This window comes from Pseudochaenichthys georgianus, chromosome 19, assembly GCF_902827115.2.
Source record: "Pseudochaenichthys georgianus chromosome 19, fPseGeo1.2, whole genome shotgun sequence".
NCBI classification, from domain to species: domain Eukaryota; kingdom Metazoa; phylum Chordata; class Actinopteri; order Perciformes; family Channichthyidae; genus Pseudochaenichthys; species Pseudochaenichthys georgianus.
This window is the reverse complement of record NC_047521.1, coordinates 9112642-9132910: the sequence shown is the minus strand read 5'-3', so window position 1 is coordinate 9132910 and position 20269 is coordinate 9112642. Positions and strand designations below refer to the sequence as shown.

Below are 20269 nucleotides of genomic sequence, written 5' to 3'. Positions count from 1 at the left end.
AAATGTAATGAGTTACACTACTTTAGTTACTTTTCTAGTTACTTTCACCAAAATAACCGCAAAAGAATGGCTAGGTATTTTAAATGCTAAAAATGTTTAGTGCAGCTCATTCTACATCCAGTGAAGGGCAATGTGGTATAGCATAACAACTGTGTAGGCCCTTAAGGCTACTAACAACTTGTATTACACGGCTTAGTTGAATACTCCATTCTGATTGTAACTTCTTAACATGTGACACGTTGTTAATAGAGTAGTACAGACCACTCTCAAGGACTATAACGAAGGTTGCTAAGGAGGATCAAGAAAGAGAAAGGAAAAGAGGTTAAAAGACGGAGCGCTGGACGTCAGATAAATCACCAGAAGAAGGCAGACAGGAAGTAAACACTAACAGGGCACGGAATGGTCTCTGTATTTTGTTTAGTATATGGCCGTGTGCAGGCCCGGCTCCAGAACAACATGACTCCGGGTGCATCTGAGGTTACAGGGGGCGCAGCAGTAGCAGGTTTACATGAGCAATAGTGGCCGGCAACAGCAATGAAAAATAGCATTGATGGTCCCCAATGAACAGATTATGGCATTTGTTATGTTTTGAAACCAAGCAAGTGAGAACATTTCAAGTGAGTTAAAAGTGCAATCCTGAAATATCTCATACAGTCCAAAGTGGACTGTGGCAAAGAAAAGCACAAAAGCTTCAAAACTGTACTGATAAAACAAATGAGAACATATTGTAAATCAAGGCAAATATTATTTGAACCAGCTCATGGTTTGAAATGGCAAACATTGAAAAGCAAAAGTATTATTAAAACCATGTAGCCTACTAATCATCACCTTGGTCCCATCATATACTCTGGGAAGAGAATATTTACTGTGCTTGAAAACTGGTATCACATCATCATGTGAGGTTGAATTTGTGACCTGGAGATCATTTCAGCTGCAACATTAGCTCGTTGATAAGCTTGGGATATGAGATCTTTGTGTAGCCATTCGTGGTGAAGGCATCTGTGCTATTGTATGCATTATTTTTGACCCAACATTTCTACAGGCATGGCACTATTTTCACATATTCTAGCCCTTGTCTATTTGTATACCACGAGCTGCAAAATGACCACCTAACCCCACTGTACAGGCGGGTACTTGTTTAGATATACCTGGGCAGGCTCTGTTTCGCCGTGGTATCCTGGCTGGCACCTGCGGGCCGCAGAGGGGCGGCGGTGTTTCGGGCGATGAAGAGTGCTGCTCCGGGGTTGAGGGCGGCGAGTCAGGCGGGAGTAAGCTAGTGTCCACAACGGAGGGTAACGTGATGTCCCCATCTGACCTGTTGCTACGGTCTGCAGTAGATGCAGTGTTGCTGGCGTTTAGTGATGGTTGCTTTAACAATTTTCGTATAAATGATTATCCACAGATGTGTGTCACTGCTGTGGAAGCACTTTGGAAATGATGCACGCGCAGCGGAGCAGGTCACGCGCACCTGACACAATTTGTTGTTAGTATTTTTCGCTCCGTTCTCTTTTTTGAATAGATCCCGGCGCGAGGCCTGAAGGGTAAACACCTGGTTTACTAATCTACTCGCACGTATGTCTGGTGTCGGAATGTCTCGCTATGTTAGTACATTGTTAAAAAACAAAACACCATTTAATTTCGGGTTAAAATGTGTTGTAACTGCGTTACTGAGCATTGTAACGGGTAATATATTACCCACATTTCATTAGTAATGCGTTACATTACTTCGTTACAGCAAAAAGTAATATATTACTGTAACTACGTTACTTTTGTAACGCGTTACACCCAACACTGCTCCTAACACTTGGATGGGTCAAATGCAGAGAAACACTTTCCCCACGGGGATTAATAAAGTATATCAAAATTTAAAAAAATGTCTTTCTTTACGATTAACATAGACAGTGAGTAGTTATACACATGCCGCTTTCGTCTCATTAGTATGCATAAAAAACTGACAGGTCACACCTCCCCCACTTATGCAAATGAGTCCCGCCTCCCATTTGGTCAAGGTGTGAAATCGCAAGTAGGTGTGAGATCCGTCGACAGGAGGGGGGTGATGTGTATTCACAGGTGTGAAAAATTAATAACTAATTACCTTAAATAAAATCACTAATTAATTCAACCAGTTCAATACGCATTATTCTTATCATTCTTTATGAGCGCAGTAACGGTAAGGTATCTAATTACTTATTTATCTAGTATTCCATCACATAATAACAGAGATGGTCAAACTGAAGTAGAGACATGGCAGAAATCCTACAATGAAGCGGGACAGTGAAGGGGAAGTCTCTTTGAAGAGGGTATTAATAGTTTAAAGATCTTAATGCCCCCTTGATCAAGACTGTTTCTCTAACAGGCACGTTTTGTGATTTTAAGACTTTTTACAGACACTCGGCAGATTTGTGTGTAATTCTCTCACAAAGGAACAGTAAGTCTCTTACTTTTTTTGTTAGCGTTTTTTATGTATGACAACTTTACAACTGGTAGAAGGTTAAGTGCTTTTTCTGAGCAGATTTTCTTTAAGACTGTGACTCTTAACACCCCAACCCCCCGAGAGCCAGACATACTCATCCCCTTTTCAACGTATTTTGTTTTTGTCTTTCTCGCTTTTTTTTCCATTATATTTTTTGAAAAAACTACATAGTGATTGCTAGCAAAAATACAACATGCAACTAATACATTATACAATATTACGAATTTTTGCGATATTTTCAACACAATATAATTGTACCCTTTTTTTTTTTTGTAGGGCTTCAAGATATTTTGCATGTCATGCATAAACACGGTGTCATCTTTCTTGAAACTGACGTGCTGTCCGTTTTACAAACAAGTTATGTTTATGCTTCTTCATCCTCTGAATGTTCCTCCCCCGTCCCTCTTCCTTCAGCCATCACAACAACAATCAAGGTGGATCTGTGAAATGAAACACCTCTTCCCAAAGCGTGACTACCCTATTGAGGGCATGCATCTAGGGCAGTAGGGTCTAAATCGATTGGCCAGATATACTAACATGCAGAACGTACGTTTGAAAAAGACTAACCATTTATCCAGTTCAAGCTGTCTGTCATTGGGAAACGATTGTAAACGAAACATTTAAAGTGGTCCTGGAATCTTCATTTTCCGAAACATTCTGTAACATTACCGCAGAAATGAAACAAACATCAAAAGTGTATCATATGCTCTCATTGTATGCTGTTTTCGACACAAAGACGCATTACATCTACAAACAGAGCATACAATGAGAGCACATGATACACTTTTGATGTTTGTTTCATTTCTGCGGTAATGTTACAGAATGTTTCGGAAAATGAAGATTCCAGGACCACTTTAAATGTTTCGTTTACCATGGTTTCCCAATGACCCGGAATAGTACTGCCAGAACGAACGATATCCAAAATGTCTTCTAGTTTACAAACTTCAGCCATTCTGTTTACACGGGGGTCACTACTCATTCCGTTTTCAATCGTCCTCATCACCACACTTATTAAAAGGGTATTGACTACATTATGATCAATATATACAGAGCGTTTTGCATAGTAGTTTCCCATTTTTATTTTTAAATAAAATACATTTACCAAGTTAATGTCGTAGTGCATACAAGGTAATAGACTTAACGATTTGCACTGCTGCTTCTCTCCGCGCTTCATTTACAGTGATCGGTTTATCGTTCAATTCACACTGCCCAAGTAGATGTTTAGGGGTCTCTTGGAAGTATACGAATGCATTTTTTATATCAGATAAATGCATTAACATCACATGCAAATTCTCTATCCTTTCACCCACAACGATTATAATCTGCTTTGCTTCTTCTTCGGTTTCACCATTATTAGCTCTGAATGTAATATAGAGATCCTCCAACAGTCTTTTAATACATGTTCTGGCACTGTCGCCAATTTGGGCAATTCCACAGTATCGAGCTTTTTCTCTCATTATACTGAAGCAAAGCTCTGCCATTGCTTTTGGTATTTGTTCAACACATTCGCAGCAGTCGGTTAGCGGTAGATGATCTATAAGATTATTATGATCCGGTAATGGCTCTACAACACCATCAGCATCCTCTAGTTGAAATGTCTTCACTTTGTTACTTTTTCTTTTCACCTTCCTTCTTTTTGTCTTTTTAGTTTTCCGTCCTATAGCCCCTTTTCTTTTAATTTGCATTCTGCGTTTTCTTTTCATTTTTCTTCTCCTTTTCATTTTAATTTGTCTTTTTCTTCGGTTTTCTTTACTTTTGCTTTTCTTTTCTGCTAATTGTCATTTGCGATCTTGGCGAGTGGTATGAGATATATTGTTTCTATAAAGGTTATCTATAATACCATCTTTTAAAGAAAGATATTCTTCATATGTCATGTTATCATAGTCCTCTTTTGTCCTAAAGACCTTATATGGATATGATATAGAGGAGAGCTCTTCTTCGGGAACATCCTCTCCCCTACTTTGTACCATCCAGTCATTAAGCCCATATCCGTTATGCTGGTGATAATACGGGTAGGCTACATCAGACTTGGTTTTTCTCAGATCCATTGCTAGTTTTCAACGGTCGTCTTGGTGGGGTCCTTCATTTTAGATGATTTGCTGAGTGGGGTGGGACTTATTGCGTTGAGTGGGGGGAGTCAGTGTAGAATTGAGAGTTTTTTCACCAGTATAATGTCCCTCGCTGTTTGACTCTTTTTAAAAAAGTTCTTTTTCATCTATCATTTTCAACCAAGCAGCAAGAGGTCAAATGTAAGAACAAGTAATAGTTTGTCACAATTTTACGGGAAATAGTCAGAGCGCGATGTCACATCTTAAAGACAGCTTGAACTGGATAAATGGTTAGTCTTTTTCAAACATACGTTCTGCATGTTAGTATATCTGGCCAATCGATTTAGACCCTACTGCCCTAGACGCATGCCCTCAATAGGGTAGTCACGCTTTGGGAAGAGATCCACCTTGATTGTTGTTGTGATGGCTGAAGGAAGAGGGACGGGGGAGGAACATTCAGAGGATGAAGAAGCATAAACATAACTTGTTTGTAAAACGGACAGCACGTCAGTTTCAAGAAAGATGACACCGTGTTTATGCATGACATGCAAAATATCTTGAAGCCCTACAAAAAACAAAAAGGGTACAAGTATATTGTGTTGAAAATATCGCAAAAAGTCGTAATATTGTATAATGTATTAGTTGCATGTTGTATTTTTGCTAGCAATCACTATGTAGTTTTTTCAAAAAATATAATGGAAAAAAAAGGCGAGAAAGACAAAAACAAAATACGTTGAAAAGGGGATGAGTATGTCTGGCTCTCGGGGGGTTGGGGTGTTAAGAGTCACAGTCTTAAAGAAAATCTGCTCAGAAAAAACACTTAACTTTCTACCAGTTGTAAAGTTGTCATACATAAAAAACGCTATCAAAAAAAGTAAGAGACTTACTGTTCCTTTGTGAGAGAATTACACACAAATCTGCCGAGTGTCTGTAAAAAGTCTTAAAAATCACAAAACTTGCCTGTTAGAGAAACAGTCTTTTAAAAAAAAAGATATGATCAAGGGGGCATTAAGATCTTTAAACTATTAATACCCTCTTCAAAGAGACTTCCCCTTCACTGTCCTGCTTCATTGTAGGATTTCTGCCATGTCTCTACTTCAGTCCATCTCTGTTATTATGTGATGGAATACTAGATAAATAAGTAATTAGATACCTTACCGTTACTGCGCTCATAAAGAATGATAAGAATAAGAATAATGCGTATTGAACTGGTTTAATTAATTAGTGATCTTATTTAAGGTAATTAGTTAGAAGCCCTATTGTATCAGTATGTCTGCACAGCAGTTACAATGGTCAAACTACATTAAAACAGAATTGTCCCCATTCTTTCTTTAATAGTTACTAACATTAGATATTTTTAATGAGATATGGACCGCAAAACAAAAGATATCCCTGGTTTTCATTTAAAAAATCAAGTCACTGAATGCAAGTAGTTGCCTTAGCTTATTTTGTTATGAGATGATGATGTGAATTACTGTTCAAATTAGTTAATGTAATAATCGTTTGGTTATTTTATGCATAGCCTAATGTTACATTTATGTGCTTAAGAATGCCTTCAAGACAGAGAGAGGAGACTGAAGCATATAGAGAGAAATCTGAAGGAGGCAGCTAAAAGGACTGCAACTTTGCAGAGCTGGATAAAAGGTGCCAGCAGGGCATCTGCAGGTGAAGTACTGTGATTATGTCAAGCAAAGCAACTACATACATTGGTTCTGAAATTGATCCTTGACTTCCTCAATAACTCCCCAAACCACTCTAAGATTGTCCAAATCAGCCAAAACTGTGTTCTTAACTATTGTTACATATGCTTTAATGTTAATTCATGCTAATTCAGGGTATATGCAGGAATCCTGAAGTCAAATGTAATACCTTTTAAGACCTTTGTTAACACCCTTTCCATACATTTTAAGACCTCATCGCCACTTTGAGTTCTAACCAGTTACATAGGCGACACACTTTACTATATACAGTATTGATTGTTCTTCCTCCTTATCTTCCAACCCTTTAGACGCTAACTTGCAAATAACATGAAATAAATCAAAGTAAAGCATCTAAAAAACATATATTTTAAAAAAGTAATGTTAGTCAAGTCAAGTTATCAAGACTGCATTGTTTCATCGAAACAGTGTTAAAATTACAAACTTGCCTTTTAGAGAAAAAGTCTAATCAGACAATGTACTTCATTTCCTAGTTTTAAGGTTTTACATACCATGACAGGAAGGGGGGAGGAGGGGGCAGGGCCAGGCTCACACACACACACACACACACACACACACACACACACACACACACACACACACACACACTTAGGGGCTGGCCCATCTGTCAGATTCTATGCATACTAATGTGATTGAAGCAGCATTTATTTTATTTTTCTAATTTTTAATTATTTTTATTTATAAAAAAATGCACACCTGTGAATACACATCACCTAACCCTAACAAACGAGATCTCGACGCTGGTTAATATCAACTCGGTAAATCAAGCCAGGGCTTCTCTCTCCAGCTGAGAGCGCGTTCACGTGAAAGGGGCGGGGTTAGCAACATTTGACCACAAACAGGGACAAGTGTACTGACAGCGCAGCGTCATACTTCATTAATGAAAAGTAAACTAATATGAGACAAATATGAACTTTAAAGTTCATATTTGTCTAATATTAGTCATCCATGACTTAAACATAATAATCCAGGATACAAGCCACCTGCAAGGTGAATACAGAACAACTGGTTACAAAATAAATAAACTACAGAGTGTTTGAAAGCGTAACAGTTTTATGATATCACTGCCCCATCTAAGACACGAGTGGATCTGACTTTAATTACATTTGAGTTGAGTGTTTCGTCAACCTAATGTGTTGCTTAAAATAATACTTCTGCATAGCCTACAGCAGGCCTATTCAACTAGCGGCCCACGGGCCGAATCAGGCCCTTCAGAACTTTTTTCTGGCCTCCAAGAGGTTGCCTGCAAATCGAAATGGCATATGTGTAATAGCACTACATCCGACGATGCGGCGAAAACGCTGGTTTTCCATTCATTTGAATTATTTTGAATCCGTTATTTTGCCAGCCGCGCTCTGCTCATTAAAAAAAAAAACCCGCACTGTGTCCGCACTTGTCATTGGCTCAGTCAAACTCACGTTACACACTAGGTTCGCGGGCCAGCGAGTAACAGCTTCAAGATGTCTCTCTCCAAGCCCAAGAAACGTAAAGTTGATTCGGAAAATCGCCAATTCCAGAATGAATGGACTGACAAATATGTATTTACTTTGCCAGCCGCAACAAGTAATAAACCGGTGTGTTTATTGTGCAACGAAAGTATATCCGTGATGAAAGAATACAACGTAAAGCGACACTACAACTCAAATCACGGCTCGTTTTCTGCCAGTTTTCCCGTGGGCTCAGAGAAACGGAGAAGGAAAGTACAGGGACTGCTAGCATCATTTGAACAGAGTCAAGTGGCTTTTAGTCGCTTTTGCACGGAACAAGAGAGAGCTACGATAGCATCCCTGCGAGTAGCCTGGACACCAGACAGAAGAGGCCCTTTACCGACGCGGAGACCGTTAAAGATTGCATGCTTGCTGTCATCGATGAAGTGGTTATTGACCAAAAAGTAAAGACAGCGTCGCTTCAGCCATTAAAAAAGTACCTCTCTCAGACACAACAACACTTCGCTGATCTGATTGAATGTGATATGAATGATAAGTGCGACACGTCGGCCTCTTCTCTGCATATAGCAGTTTAAACTGTATTTCCTTTATCCTGTAATATGACTTGATAGATTTAAACTCCGCACACTGAGCTCTGATTGGTCAGCAGACGGTGCTTTCACTGAGTTGATCTCTTTTCTATAGACGCCGGAGGCGGGCAGCGTCAGGTAAAAAAAAAGTGATTTAGCCTTCCCAAACCTGAGCCTCACGCGCCGCCTATGGCATAACCCAATATAAAATAAGGCCAGTCTTAACCTTTTGCTTTACAAATGTTATTGGTACCAGTTGGTTTGATACGTAGTGTCTGTGATTGGAACACAAACACTAAATTAACATTGCCGTAACCACTCTATGGGCAATGGATGTAACTTCTGAAAATAAGTATTTATCAGTTATAGAGTTCAGTGAATAATTATGAAAAGATGGACAAACAAAATTACGGATGGATGGATGGATGGATAAACAGCAGCTGAGTCACACACCCAGCCCATATTTTAATATCTGGGATGAAATGACTTACTTAAAGTACAATTGAAGCAACTTGCTATGTACAATTCACAGATAAGTTAAGGAGAAGTGGGAAATAAAATGTAGTTCATGTGGAAAAAAAGCATGATTTTCAACACCCTGTTCTCCTGAGTGATATCTGGGACAAACTAAAGTTGCAGTTCATACAAGATGAATCTTTAATGATCCCAGCGTGAAATCAGCAGACAATGGAGAAAACAGCACAGCAGGTCTAAGCACACAAGCAAACAAACGTATGAATAAGCAAAACGTTTATTTCACTGTTTTGTTGTATTTTTTTCTTTTCACTAATTCATATTATTACACGTCTAATTCTATGTTACTATCATTTAATTTGATTCTTTTTTCTGCAGTTCCCTATGATCAATGAGTTTGGGGAGGATACCAACTCCTACTGCTCCTTTGAGAGCAAAGAGACGGCGCTGCTGCACTCTGAAAATGGAAACCTGCAGCAGAGAGTCAACATCCTGACACACGAGGTGAGAGGAGAGATGAGGACAAGAGGGGAGACAGAGAGAGGGAGGGCGGGCGGGGGACACAGGACCGAGGGAAGGGTGGATCAAGAGGAGAGGGGAGAGAATGCAAAGCCAAGATGGGACATGCAGAGGAAAATCCGTACATTTCATTATAATAAACTGCGGGAGAATAAAAGGTTTATCACACCAAAGGTTTTCCTCTGCAGAAATTCCTCCCTACATGCAAATTAATTGAATTAAAAAGGCCAAGCCTGTTCGACATACGCTGAAAGATGTCCAGAACTAATTAAGCACTAAAGCTGCCGCCCAAGCAAGAAATTACTGAGATGGGGTGTTTTTAAGGAGCGCTGTGACATGGGATTTCCATGCTGGTGTTCTATTTTTGAGATGCGCTTTAATTGGGAACAAACCTGGCTAGGATTATTTTTGCTGAATGTGTACGCCTTAAAAAAGAAGAAAGTAAAGTGTATGTGGGATGACAGCTTCTGATGTTTATTACTTTATTCAGTTAATTAAAATAGAAAACAAGAAGGTATTTGAAAATAACCAAGTATCAGTTGTACTACTTTTCTACTATATGAGTAACTCCCTTCCAAAAGTGTGCTAAAGTGAGAGGAGAGAGAGGCAGCGACTATAATGTGTTTGGACTGCCCATTCCCCTCGCTTGCAACTTTCTATGACTGTGTGAACTAGAGCGCTGGGAAATAGATATGAGAAACTATCCACACAGGAAGGCAGAGGTAAAAACGGTAGCGGTTAAACAACAAAAAAAAGAGGTAGAACATGAGAAAGAGGAAGGATATGGTTTATAGAAGCAGCAGAAGCCATTCACAATGTCACGCGGTCTGACAGCTTTACAGGAATTAAAGGTCACAAAGCAGAAGGCAAAATAACGTATTGATGTCTTTCTGATAAAATGCGGGCAAAACAGATGAACTGAACTCATGCAGTGTGTACATTGAATTGTTGGGAGTATTTAGACCTAAAGCTCAAAATCAACTGATGTTAGTAAGTTCTTCTTTCCCTCTTGATATTGAGACCACTACAGCGTGTGTCTGTGTCAAAATCTACTTTTAATTGAAGCCCTCCAGAGGGAGTTTTTCTCCCACACACTCCCCCCTGCATTAAAATGCTTCCAATGAAATCCTTTGTTTACTTCTGTAACATAATGACATCACTATGTAACACTGATTGGCTAACGCTCCAACACATTGTATATGATAGGCTAACGGGCAGGTCATCTCTTACGGCCCCTACACACGGCGGCGTGCGTTGCCGCTTGGCGGTGGGCGTGTCTTGAGCTTGGGGAGTCAACGCGATCAACGCGACCAACAACCAACCACATGAATGTCCCGCCCCAGACATACAAAGCAAAGCATTCATGCTACATCCATGCTGGCTAAATATACTGTCTATGCTTGCTAGCTGTCCATTCAAACGAAGTACACTGGATATAAACTCCCCAAACAAGCGAAAACCTACCAGTTTCCCCCACTGTCTCTGCCACCTCCCCCCATGCCTGGCTCCTCCGGTTTGTATCCCTGTATGTAAAGAGGGACTGGTCATAGAGTACCAGGTGATTCCCTACCGCCACGATCATTTTCTCCTCCATTTTTCGACATATGGGAAATAACTGCGGTCTGGCTCTCCCAACATACACGCGGTTTGATTGGCTAGCGTTTGTACTGTCAGATTTGCATACGCAGGATTTGATTGGCTGACGCCTCCGTCGAGGCGGCAAAAGTAGAACATTGCTCTACTTTTGCAGCGAGCACCGCGAGAGAAGCTACGCTTTGCTCCCACAATGCAGTTCGGCGAATCGTGACGTCACCCCATTCAAAGTGAATGGGCAGAAGCGTCGAAGCGGCAACGCACGCCGCCGTGTGTAGGGGCCGTTAGCGATTGACCAGCCTGCTAACCAATCAGAGCAGACTGGGCTCTGGTTTCAGACAGAGGGTGAAAAGAGGTGCTGCATCACAGGCAGTATATGAGAAAGAGCTTTTTGAACATTAAAGCATGGAGACATGTCACAGTAGAGGCACAAAATACAAAAATGAACATAACAATTAGCATAATAGGGCCCCTTTATTTTGAGTGTACACATAACAGCACATCTAGTAGTGGTATTAGGGCTAATAGTAGTAGTAGTAGTAGTAGTAGTAGTAGTAGTAGTAGTAGTAATAGTAGCAGTAGTAATAGTAGCAGTAGTAATAGTAGCAGTAGTAATAGTAGCAGTAGTAATAGTAGTAGTAATAGTAGCAGTAGTAATAGTAGCAGTAGTAATAGTAGTAGTAGTAGTAGTAGTAGTAGTAGTAGTAGTAGTAGTAGTAGTAGTAGTAGTAGTAGTAGTAGTAGTGGTAGTAGTAGTAGTAGTAGTAGTAGTAGTATTAGTAGTAGTAGTAGTAGTAGTAGTAGTAGGAGGAGACAGTATGGTAGGTATTATTTAAGCAAGAAACTGTACACATTGTGCAGAGATGAAACCATGAGAGGTAATAGGCCCAGCCTTCAAACCATTTAGTGTCAAGTCTCTTTGTGTACGTCATTTCCTCCTCTCTCATGTCTTAGTCCTTCCAACCTAAGATGCGATAGGAGTAGGCACGGGAGGGACACGAGTAGAGAGTCGAGGCAAAAGGCATCGAACAAAATGAGACATCCATGCCCTGGAGCCGTCAATTAGAGTAACTTCAATTCAATATGAAGGGGGCACAGCTGCATCATCTGCCCATCGTCACGCCTCTTTCGTACGTCACGGTGTTGAAAACTACTCCGCAAAGAACACATCCAGCTCCTCTGGAAAGCCTTCTGGAGAGAGTGGAGGAGGAGGCACGACATCCAGTAACGAGAAAAGAAGAGCCTGGATGAAAAACACGGATTCATTCTCATCTGGTTTTGCAGATTTTCAGGAAATGCAGTCCATATGTTTGCTACATCTGGTTGGAATAACCTTAGCATAACTCTTATTACTGATAGACATAGTGGCACAAATAATGAAAAATAAGAACCGTTGGCAGTTTTAGCAACCATTTGCATTTCTGAAATCTCCTTACAGTAGCTCTGGAGTATTTTCAGTCACGATGTGTTTGACAAGCCACCCTACACCTCAGTGTCAGGTTTCCATAAGCATATGTTACCATGGCCACAGTGAATATAGACCTCACAGCAGTGGCATATACCTCTTTGTCCTCGCTGGCTCTCTGTTTATCTCACTCCCTTGCTTCTGCTCCCACTCTCATTCTCCGTGTTGTCTAAGTGACCATATTCTTCATCAAAAAAGCACACGTCCTCGCCTCCCTCCCCATATCTCTATTTCCCTCCATTCGTTGCATGTCACTGCTCTCCGATCTGTCAAAGAGTATGTGTTATGGCATCCCGTGACATCCACCCCCTTATTATGTCACAGTGTGACAGATCACCAAGACATCCATTTTTTCAAGGGTTAAGATGATAGCGGAAATTATGATTTATCCGTTTTGCGAGATGGGGAGGTGTCAGGATTTCAGTGTCCCAAATTGGCATGGTTACATAACAATTTCTTAAGAGACATATTTGACGCCTCGCACAAGAAGAAGTGTTTCTTTTTCCCTCTCTCCCCATTTGGTGGGAAAGCAGACAAAGAAGAAAGTAGCAAATGTATGTCAAGCCTTTTGTTCTTCAGTCTCAGCTTTTCTTTCTGTGTTTGTGTCTTCAGCTCCAGAAGAGGAAGGAGAGAGAGGAGCAGCTGGAGGATGTGATCCAGGCCTACGAGAAGATTCACATGGAGAAGAGCAACCTCCAGAGGGATCTCGACAAGATGGTCAGATATCACTTAGTCCACTGCACCGTGCACTCGTGTTTAAGTAGCTTTACTGTAGCTGAAGCCATATGGCTCATTAATACATTCTCACAGCTATATTCCGCTGAATAGAAAATGTAATGCATGACATTATGAACTGAGAATATACATATGTGATGCCTACACTTAAAAAGGTTTCAAATGTAACGTTCATGCATTCAAATGTCTAAATACGACGAGACCTATGTTAAATATGTAGTGGAGTTGGGTTCTAAAATTGTACTAAATGTTTCCAAGAATGTTCAAACCCATAGAAATCTTAGACATGGAAACAGTCCTGGTCATTCTGTCCTTTGTAATGACATCACAAATTTACTTTTTATCCAGTTTAAAGCCAAAAAAAATCTCTGCCACTCTTACACTTGACTATAGTAACCAAATGAAAGATTTAAGTTAAAAGTGTTATTAGCATTTAGCTGACACTTTTATCCTAAACGACTTACATACTACTACAGTACCACTACAGAGGTTGGGGTTAGGCATCTTGTCCAAGACCACTGACCCTCTTATTGGTCGATCATCGCATTAACCCTCTGAGCCACTGCCACTCCGAGCCGTCTATCCTATGTTCAGAGACAAAAGATTAGCAAAGGTTAGCAGTTAGCTTACAGTAATGCTTTTCATTAAATTATATTGTAAACTGGCTATTTTAAAACTATGGAAGCCTCACAGGAAAAAAAAATTAAAAAAAAAAATCCTCAAAGTCAATATATTGACTTACTATCTCATTATATTGACTTACTATCTCATTATATTGACTTACTATCTCATTATATTGACTTACTATCTCATTATATTGACTTACTATCTCATTATATTGACTTAGCTATCTCAATATATTGAGTTATATATATTTTTTTTACTGAAACAATTATGTCAAATACAGAATAAGGCACATAGACATCAATGTTCATCATAAGCGGTACAACTTTATATTAACACAAATTCACCATCAACTAGTTGTTAATTAGCATGCATATTAGCAGTATATTGGCTCTTTATTAGTCATTATAAAACACTTATTAATGCCTTATTCTACATGACCATATTCTACAAGTAATAGGCCATTAGTTTTTCCTCAATAACCCTCTAATTGGTGCTTATTTATTGCAAGTAAGGAAGTTGTTGAACATGAGTTTTGGTCTGTGCTCTAATCAATATGTCTAAATAACTCAAAATTAGGTATTTATATTTAAGAACATGTTCCCTATTTTAAAGTGAAGTCTTGTTCATAACCAATAAGCTATTAGTTTGACTCCAATTGACCTGAACATGTTCCCTATTCTAAAGTTGCCTCCTCTTCACACTTTGTAAATACATTATAGCACACAACTACTGGAATGAACCTCAACAGTACATGAACAAAGTAGGCACACGTTGAAATATCTGTTTTATTAATGAACCACTGAAGAGAGGTTCAGACACATACCAAAACCTGTCAAGTTTCTCCAAGGCTGAGAACACATTATGCAGCCTGTACCTACGTTTTAATAAAACTGATTCCATAGAAAACAGACCGCTCACAGACGTCATCACAATGTATTTCTTGATTCATTGCAATGTTTATGTTTCGGTTGAAAGAAACGTTCTCCCTTTAACCTCATTGGGTAATATTTTATAATCACATGGAAATGTTAAAGGAAGGGAACAGCAGCATATTGTTGTTCCGTTTCTCCCTTCTGAATTTCACTGGGCACTTTAGAGTACTCTGCACATTTAAAAGTAATTGCCCTTTGAGCAAACACGTATTCATTACTTCTTATACAGAGTCAACAGTCCTTCTGAGACAGAAGGAGTCCTCATAAAAATAATGGCTTGATTGAATGTACATGTTGCACATCTTGCCAATATACTGCAATTTTGTAGAATGTAGAACATACTAACCTATATTTTTGAGTTTCCCCCTTTATCAACTCCTTTTGTTTTCCATGTTGGGAAAATCTCCTTATTTGAACACACTTCTGTAACCGAGTCATAAATCAAAGTCGATTGGACCATGCAGGTAGACGCTTCCAACTGAACAGATTGTCTGGCAGCTCTTTCCCAGATCCCCTCTGTGATAATAAACCCTCTCATATGAGAGGCTAGTCCGTTGAGCAGCTCATGCCGAGCCGTCTCAGCAGTTTTATGTGGGCAGGGTGATTATAGAATGAGGTGTGCCAGAGACGTTGGAAGTGTCGGATGCTGAGGGCTCCGACTACTGGTACAGTAGTCGGAGCCGGGCTTCAGCTGACATTGACATTGACCTACCCAGTAGGTCCTACTGGGCCTCATTGTCCTTTAACCTTCCAGTCATTAATCTACATAATATATACTGTATAAATGATGGTGGTGGTGATGATGATGATGATGATGATGATGATGATGATGATGATGATGATGATGATGATGATGATGATGATGATGATGATGATGATGATGATGATGATGATGATGATGATGATGATGATGATGAGTGTATTATCTACATTTTAGGCTAAAAAAGGAGATGAAAATGAAAAATACTCTTAATGTTTTCGTGAAGGGCTAAAACACGCCTATTACACCCTTGACTTTCATCCCCGCCACTCTGCCCTCCTCCCACCATTTTGGTTAACCTGCTTATATAAATAAAAGCAGTCATGAAAACTGACATAGATCTGTCCAGATCTGGCACAACACAGCGGATGATAAACTAAAGTTAAAAGGAACCAACACTGCTAACTTTATCCACAATAGTTTGTAAGTGAAAGCCAGAATTAGCTGTTTTTTTCCAACTGTAACTACGGATAAACTGATTAAATATCAAACCAAAACCATTGTCCTAAAGAACACTATAATAATAATAATTTCAGTGACAGGAAACTAACGTAGAATAGTGATACTAATATTCAGCACCGTTGAACATGGTTACAAACTTTCTGGTCTACAAAGAAGCAAAGTAACCAAATCACTTTAAAATCTTCATAGGATTCAAATCAAATGAATGTGTGTGATTGCAGACCAGCCTGGTGGAGAAGCACGTGGAGCGCATCCTGGGCCTGGAGTCCGCTCTGAGGCAAAGGGAGAACTCTCTGCAGAAACTCAACATGCAGATGCACAGCAAAGACATGCAGTACCTGCAGCTGCACGCCGGCCCCGACGCACACAGTGAGTGACCGTAGAGACAGACAGTAATGTTATCAGCATACACACATTGAACTGTATTCCCTTACAGGTACATTAAGAAAAGACACAATTGTTAAATGTTAAAAGTATTTTCTTAAATTAAGATAGATAATAATTATATTTAAAATAATAGTCATTTTAATCTAAAAATAATTCCCTTAACTTTTTAAGTACAAGATGTAGCTACATTATAACAACCTATCCAAAAAATGTTTTACCGTCCAAATTAAATAAATAAATACTCAAATTGAGACAAAAGCAGACAATCTGATGCATTTAACATGTTTTCTATTCTACTTCCTTTAAATTGACCTTATTTTTGTTTGTGGCGCTTTAGTGCATTTGATTTTGGTTCCTCCGGTTTTATTATATTTCCAAGGCAATCACGGTTTAAAGTAAGTATTAACTTTGACTGTAAACAAAGCAATACAACTTACATCTGCACAATTCTATTTTTGTTTTTCGTTTAATCACTACTTGACACTGATACCTTTACTTTATAGTAAGAAAAAACATTTTCATATCAACCTGCCAAGATACGACTTATCTCTGTTAATCACCACTTATCTTTTCTCTGCATCTTTAATCAAATCCAACAATCTGGCCTGAAAAGGCGTTTTAATTGAGGTCAAATTGATCCTCGGCCTGTTAGAGGGAAGCAGATTGGACATTTTATTCCAACTCCCCAGTCGCCCAGAAAAAGAGACCTCCAGATCAATGCGGGTGCTTGTGACTCACAAATGAAGGATTCCTTGATTTACAGAGGGATCCATATTGTAATTACTCTCCATTGGAAACCTATGATATCATTCGACTTATTCAGATGCAAATGTATCCCCTTTTTAGATTCTTCAAACAAGGCGGGTCACTGACACTGCTTTTATAGCAAAAAGAAGAAAAAATGTGCAAAAATACTGCTTAATATATTGGAATATAGTCTTAACATGGCTTTGTTATTTTTCAATTGCATCATAGATTACAAGCTACAAACTGCAGTCCAGCACTAAAGGAGATTGTGTCTAGCTTAAAGGGGCCCTATTGCGCTTTCTGGGGTTTTCCCGTTTTTGTATTATGTTATATATGTTTGTGTGCATGTAAATGGTCTGCAAAGGCTAAAATCCCAAAGTCCCCTCCAGAGGGAGTTTCTCTCCCACACACTCACCCCTTGCCTGAAACACCTCTATTGGACTCCTTTGTTTACTTCCATAACAGAGTCCCATCACTATGTAATTCTCGCGTTTCTATTGGCTAATGCTCCAATACACTGAACGTGGTAGGCTAAGGTGAGGGACATCTCTAAGCGGTTGACCAATCATAACAGAGCTGGCCAGCTAACCAATCAGAGCGGACTGGACTCTGGTTTCAGACAGAGGGTGAAAAGAGGTGCTGCAGCACAGGCAGTATGAGAAAAAATAAATACATTTTTGAACATTAAAACATGTAAACATGACAGTAGAGGCACAAAAAACAAATAAGAACCTGAAAATTAGCATGATATGTCCTCTTTAAGCTGATCTAGAGTCAGTGTGTGCTAATCTCTGCCCTCTTCCAAAACGTGGGAGGCAGAAATGCATCAATGCCACCTCAACACATGCCTTTACTGATGGTATACCTTGCATAAACTCATATTTAATGGAAAACTGTAAATGAATAGCTTTTTTGTATTATTAATTTGTGTGTCAGGAGTAAGTGAGTTGTGAATATAAGAAAAAAATCACTCTACAGTATGTGTGAACCTTTGTACGTGTCCAATGAGGAGGCAGGAGCTCAGATACAAAAGATGATGCACTGTTACAGTGTTTTCATGCTCAAGGACTGAGTCTGCGTGAGCGGAGCTGAATCACTAACATGCCCACGCAGATCACATCACCCAGGTACACACTGAAAGATGCTGCCCTTGAAGAAGTCTACTCTTTACACAACAGCCGTGGACAGAGGAGCTGCATTAGTCAGGGTAAACAGCTAAGAAAATGTTTTCTTCTGAAGTTTTTTTCACTCTTTTTCCTCCCAGTGCTGGACTGTCCTGCTTTGACCCTTCAGAGCTCCCGTAGCTTGGACACTCTGTCCGACCTGAAGCTGCAGCGGCTGGAGGCCGAGCTGGAGGGGGCGCGGCACGAGGCCCAGGGGGCGCGTCAGAGGGAGCAGGAGCTGAAGGGGGAGTGTGAGAGGCTGAAGGAGGACATGAGGATGCTGCAGAACAGCCAGAGGGACAGGGTCAGTCCTAGTTCCAGTTGTGTGCATCTATATCATTTTAATCATGTAAAGAATACTGCAAAAAGGGCTGTACAGAACATTTCAAAGCTTAAATGAAAACTTTTCATCAAAAATATTACTTCAATATTCGAAAGCCCTGAACCTTTCAGATTCTTTTAAACCGGTTTTTTCTGCACAGTTGCAGAGAAAGATGATATTTGTTATGTAAAATAACTTAAGAGCTTTGTAAAGTCAATGTATATTTTGAAAAAGGATTGATTAAATCATTTAGGCAGGACTAGATTTAACATATTTTTAAAAAACTTCATATTTTTCCACATTTAAAAAAAAATCTAACACAATTAAAGTAAATGACTTATGTTGTAACAAAAAAGCAGATCATATAATGTATCAAGATGCCATCACTTTTCTACTAACAATGAAAATCTCCATTTCGAACGCACTCAAAGTTGATTTAATACAATTTGATAATAGGACTGACTCATTGAATCTGATGAATTCAAATTGAGGATAATGTTCAATGATTTTTAAAACATAAAGCTCCATTAAAAACCTCATTAGAAGCTTGAAATGTAAAGACATTCGGTACAGCCCCAACCATAAATCTTTCTTATAATACAATACTGCAACTCTGATTAATGCAACGTGTTCAGAGATGTGTAAAACATTAAATATATCCCTAAAAAGTTGATATTGCACAATTCTGGACAACACCAGATCACCAGACCCCTGACAAAGACAACATTTTTAATATTGCTTATTGTCGTAACTGGTATGCTGCAGAACTGTCCAACATGAACAGAATCCTTAACATTCTGCGCTGCACATACTTACAGTGGTGGTCAACATATAACACAACATATTCGAGATGAAGAGTTTTGTTCCAGCAGCTTTACAACACCAGCGGGGGACATATATTTTTGGCTCCAGTGGGACACAAATCCCTGACCTTGCCAATTTAAAGTTAAGCTTTAGGCATTGAGCTGTGGACAGATCCCAACACATCAGTGTCAGAGTCCGGCTGAACCCAGGACATTAAGTTTTCAAACATGCTGAACTCAATATTGTTCGTCAAAGATGGGTATATCAATAACACTTGTGTCTTCACAAAGACTGGAAGCATTGGGAAACAGCTAGCCTGTCCAAAGCCAACATAAAATATACTACATAAAAAACTACAATGTCACATTCATATGCTTCAGCTTTCGAAACCTTATTAGATGTTTGTTTACATGTACAACTATTAATAAAAATAACTTGAATTAATGGGGAACTGCATGGAAATGTGCAGATTTAACAAACAACTTTTTAATCAGATCACTTTATAGTTTCTAGTAGATGGAATTTGTTTTGCTAGCTGTATCCCCCTGTTTCCAGTCTTTAACAAGTCTCTAACAAGCTTTTGGTTGTGGGTATATTTACTACAGACATACGAGTAGTACAAAACACAAAACATCAACATAAGAACTCATTACAGCTGTTAAGGTGCATTTTAATGCTACATTACAACATATTATAAGTCAATAAAAATAAGCAATACCTCAACTTTCAAAATAAAGTTATCTTTCTCTTTTTTGGAACAATATTGCTAGACATATTGCCATTTGTACGATACGATATAACTTTATTTGTCAGATCAAGTCTGAAATTTGACTTGCGACACGTGTTGTGAACCTTTTCCTCGTGCCTGAAATACACATATAAACACACACGCAGTGCTAGGATGATAACCATCAATGAGTAGGACCTGTTTTCTCCCACGTCCACGACATTATCTTCCAACATGTCGGTTCGATGGGCTCATACTGTCAGATTGTGTCCAGTATTCCACCAGCACCTGCATGT

General features: G+C 39.3%; 1 protein-coding gene across 1 annotated transcript in view; it reads left to right on the top strand.

Annotated features, from left to right (window-relative positions):
* Positions 1–20269, top strand: part of LOC117464357 (TANK-binding kinase 1-binding protein 1-like) — a 69795-nt gene that overhangs the window by 34546 nt on the left and 14980 nt on the right. Inside the window, exons 3-6 of the mRNA XM_034106733.2 lie at positions 9109–9234; positions 12920–13024; positions 16045–16192; positions 18222–18424. Of these exons, the coding sequence (XP_033962624.1) occupies positions 9109–9234; positions 12920–13024; positions 16045–16192; positions 18222–18424 (582 nt within the window). The remainder of the gene's footprint in view (positions 1–9108; positions 9235–12919; positions 13025–16044; positions 16193–18221; positions 18425–20269) is intronic.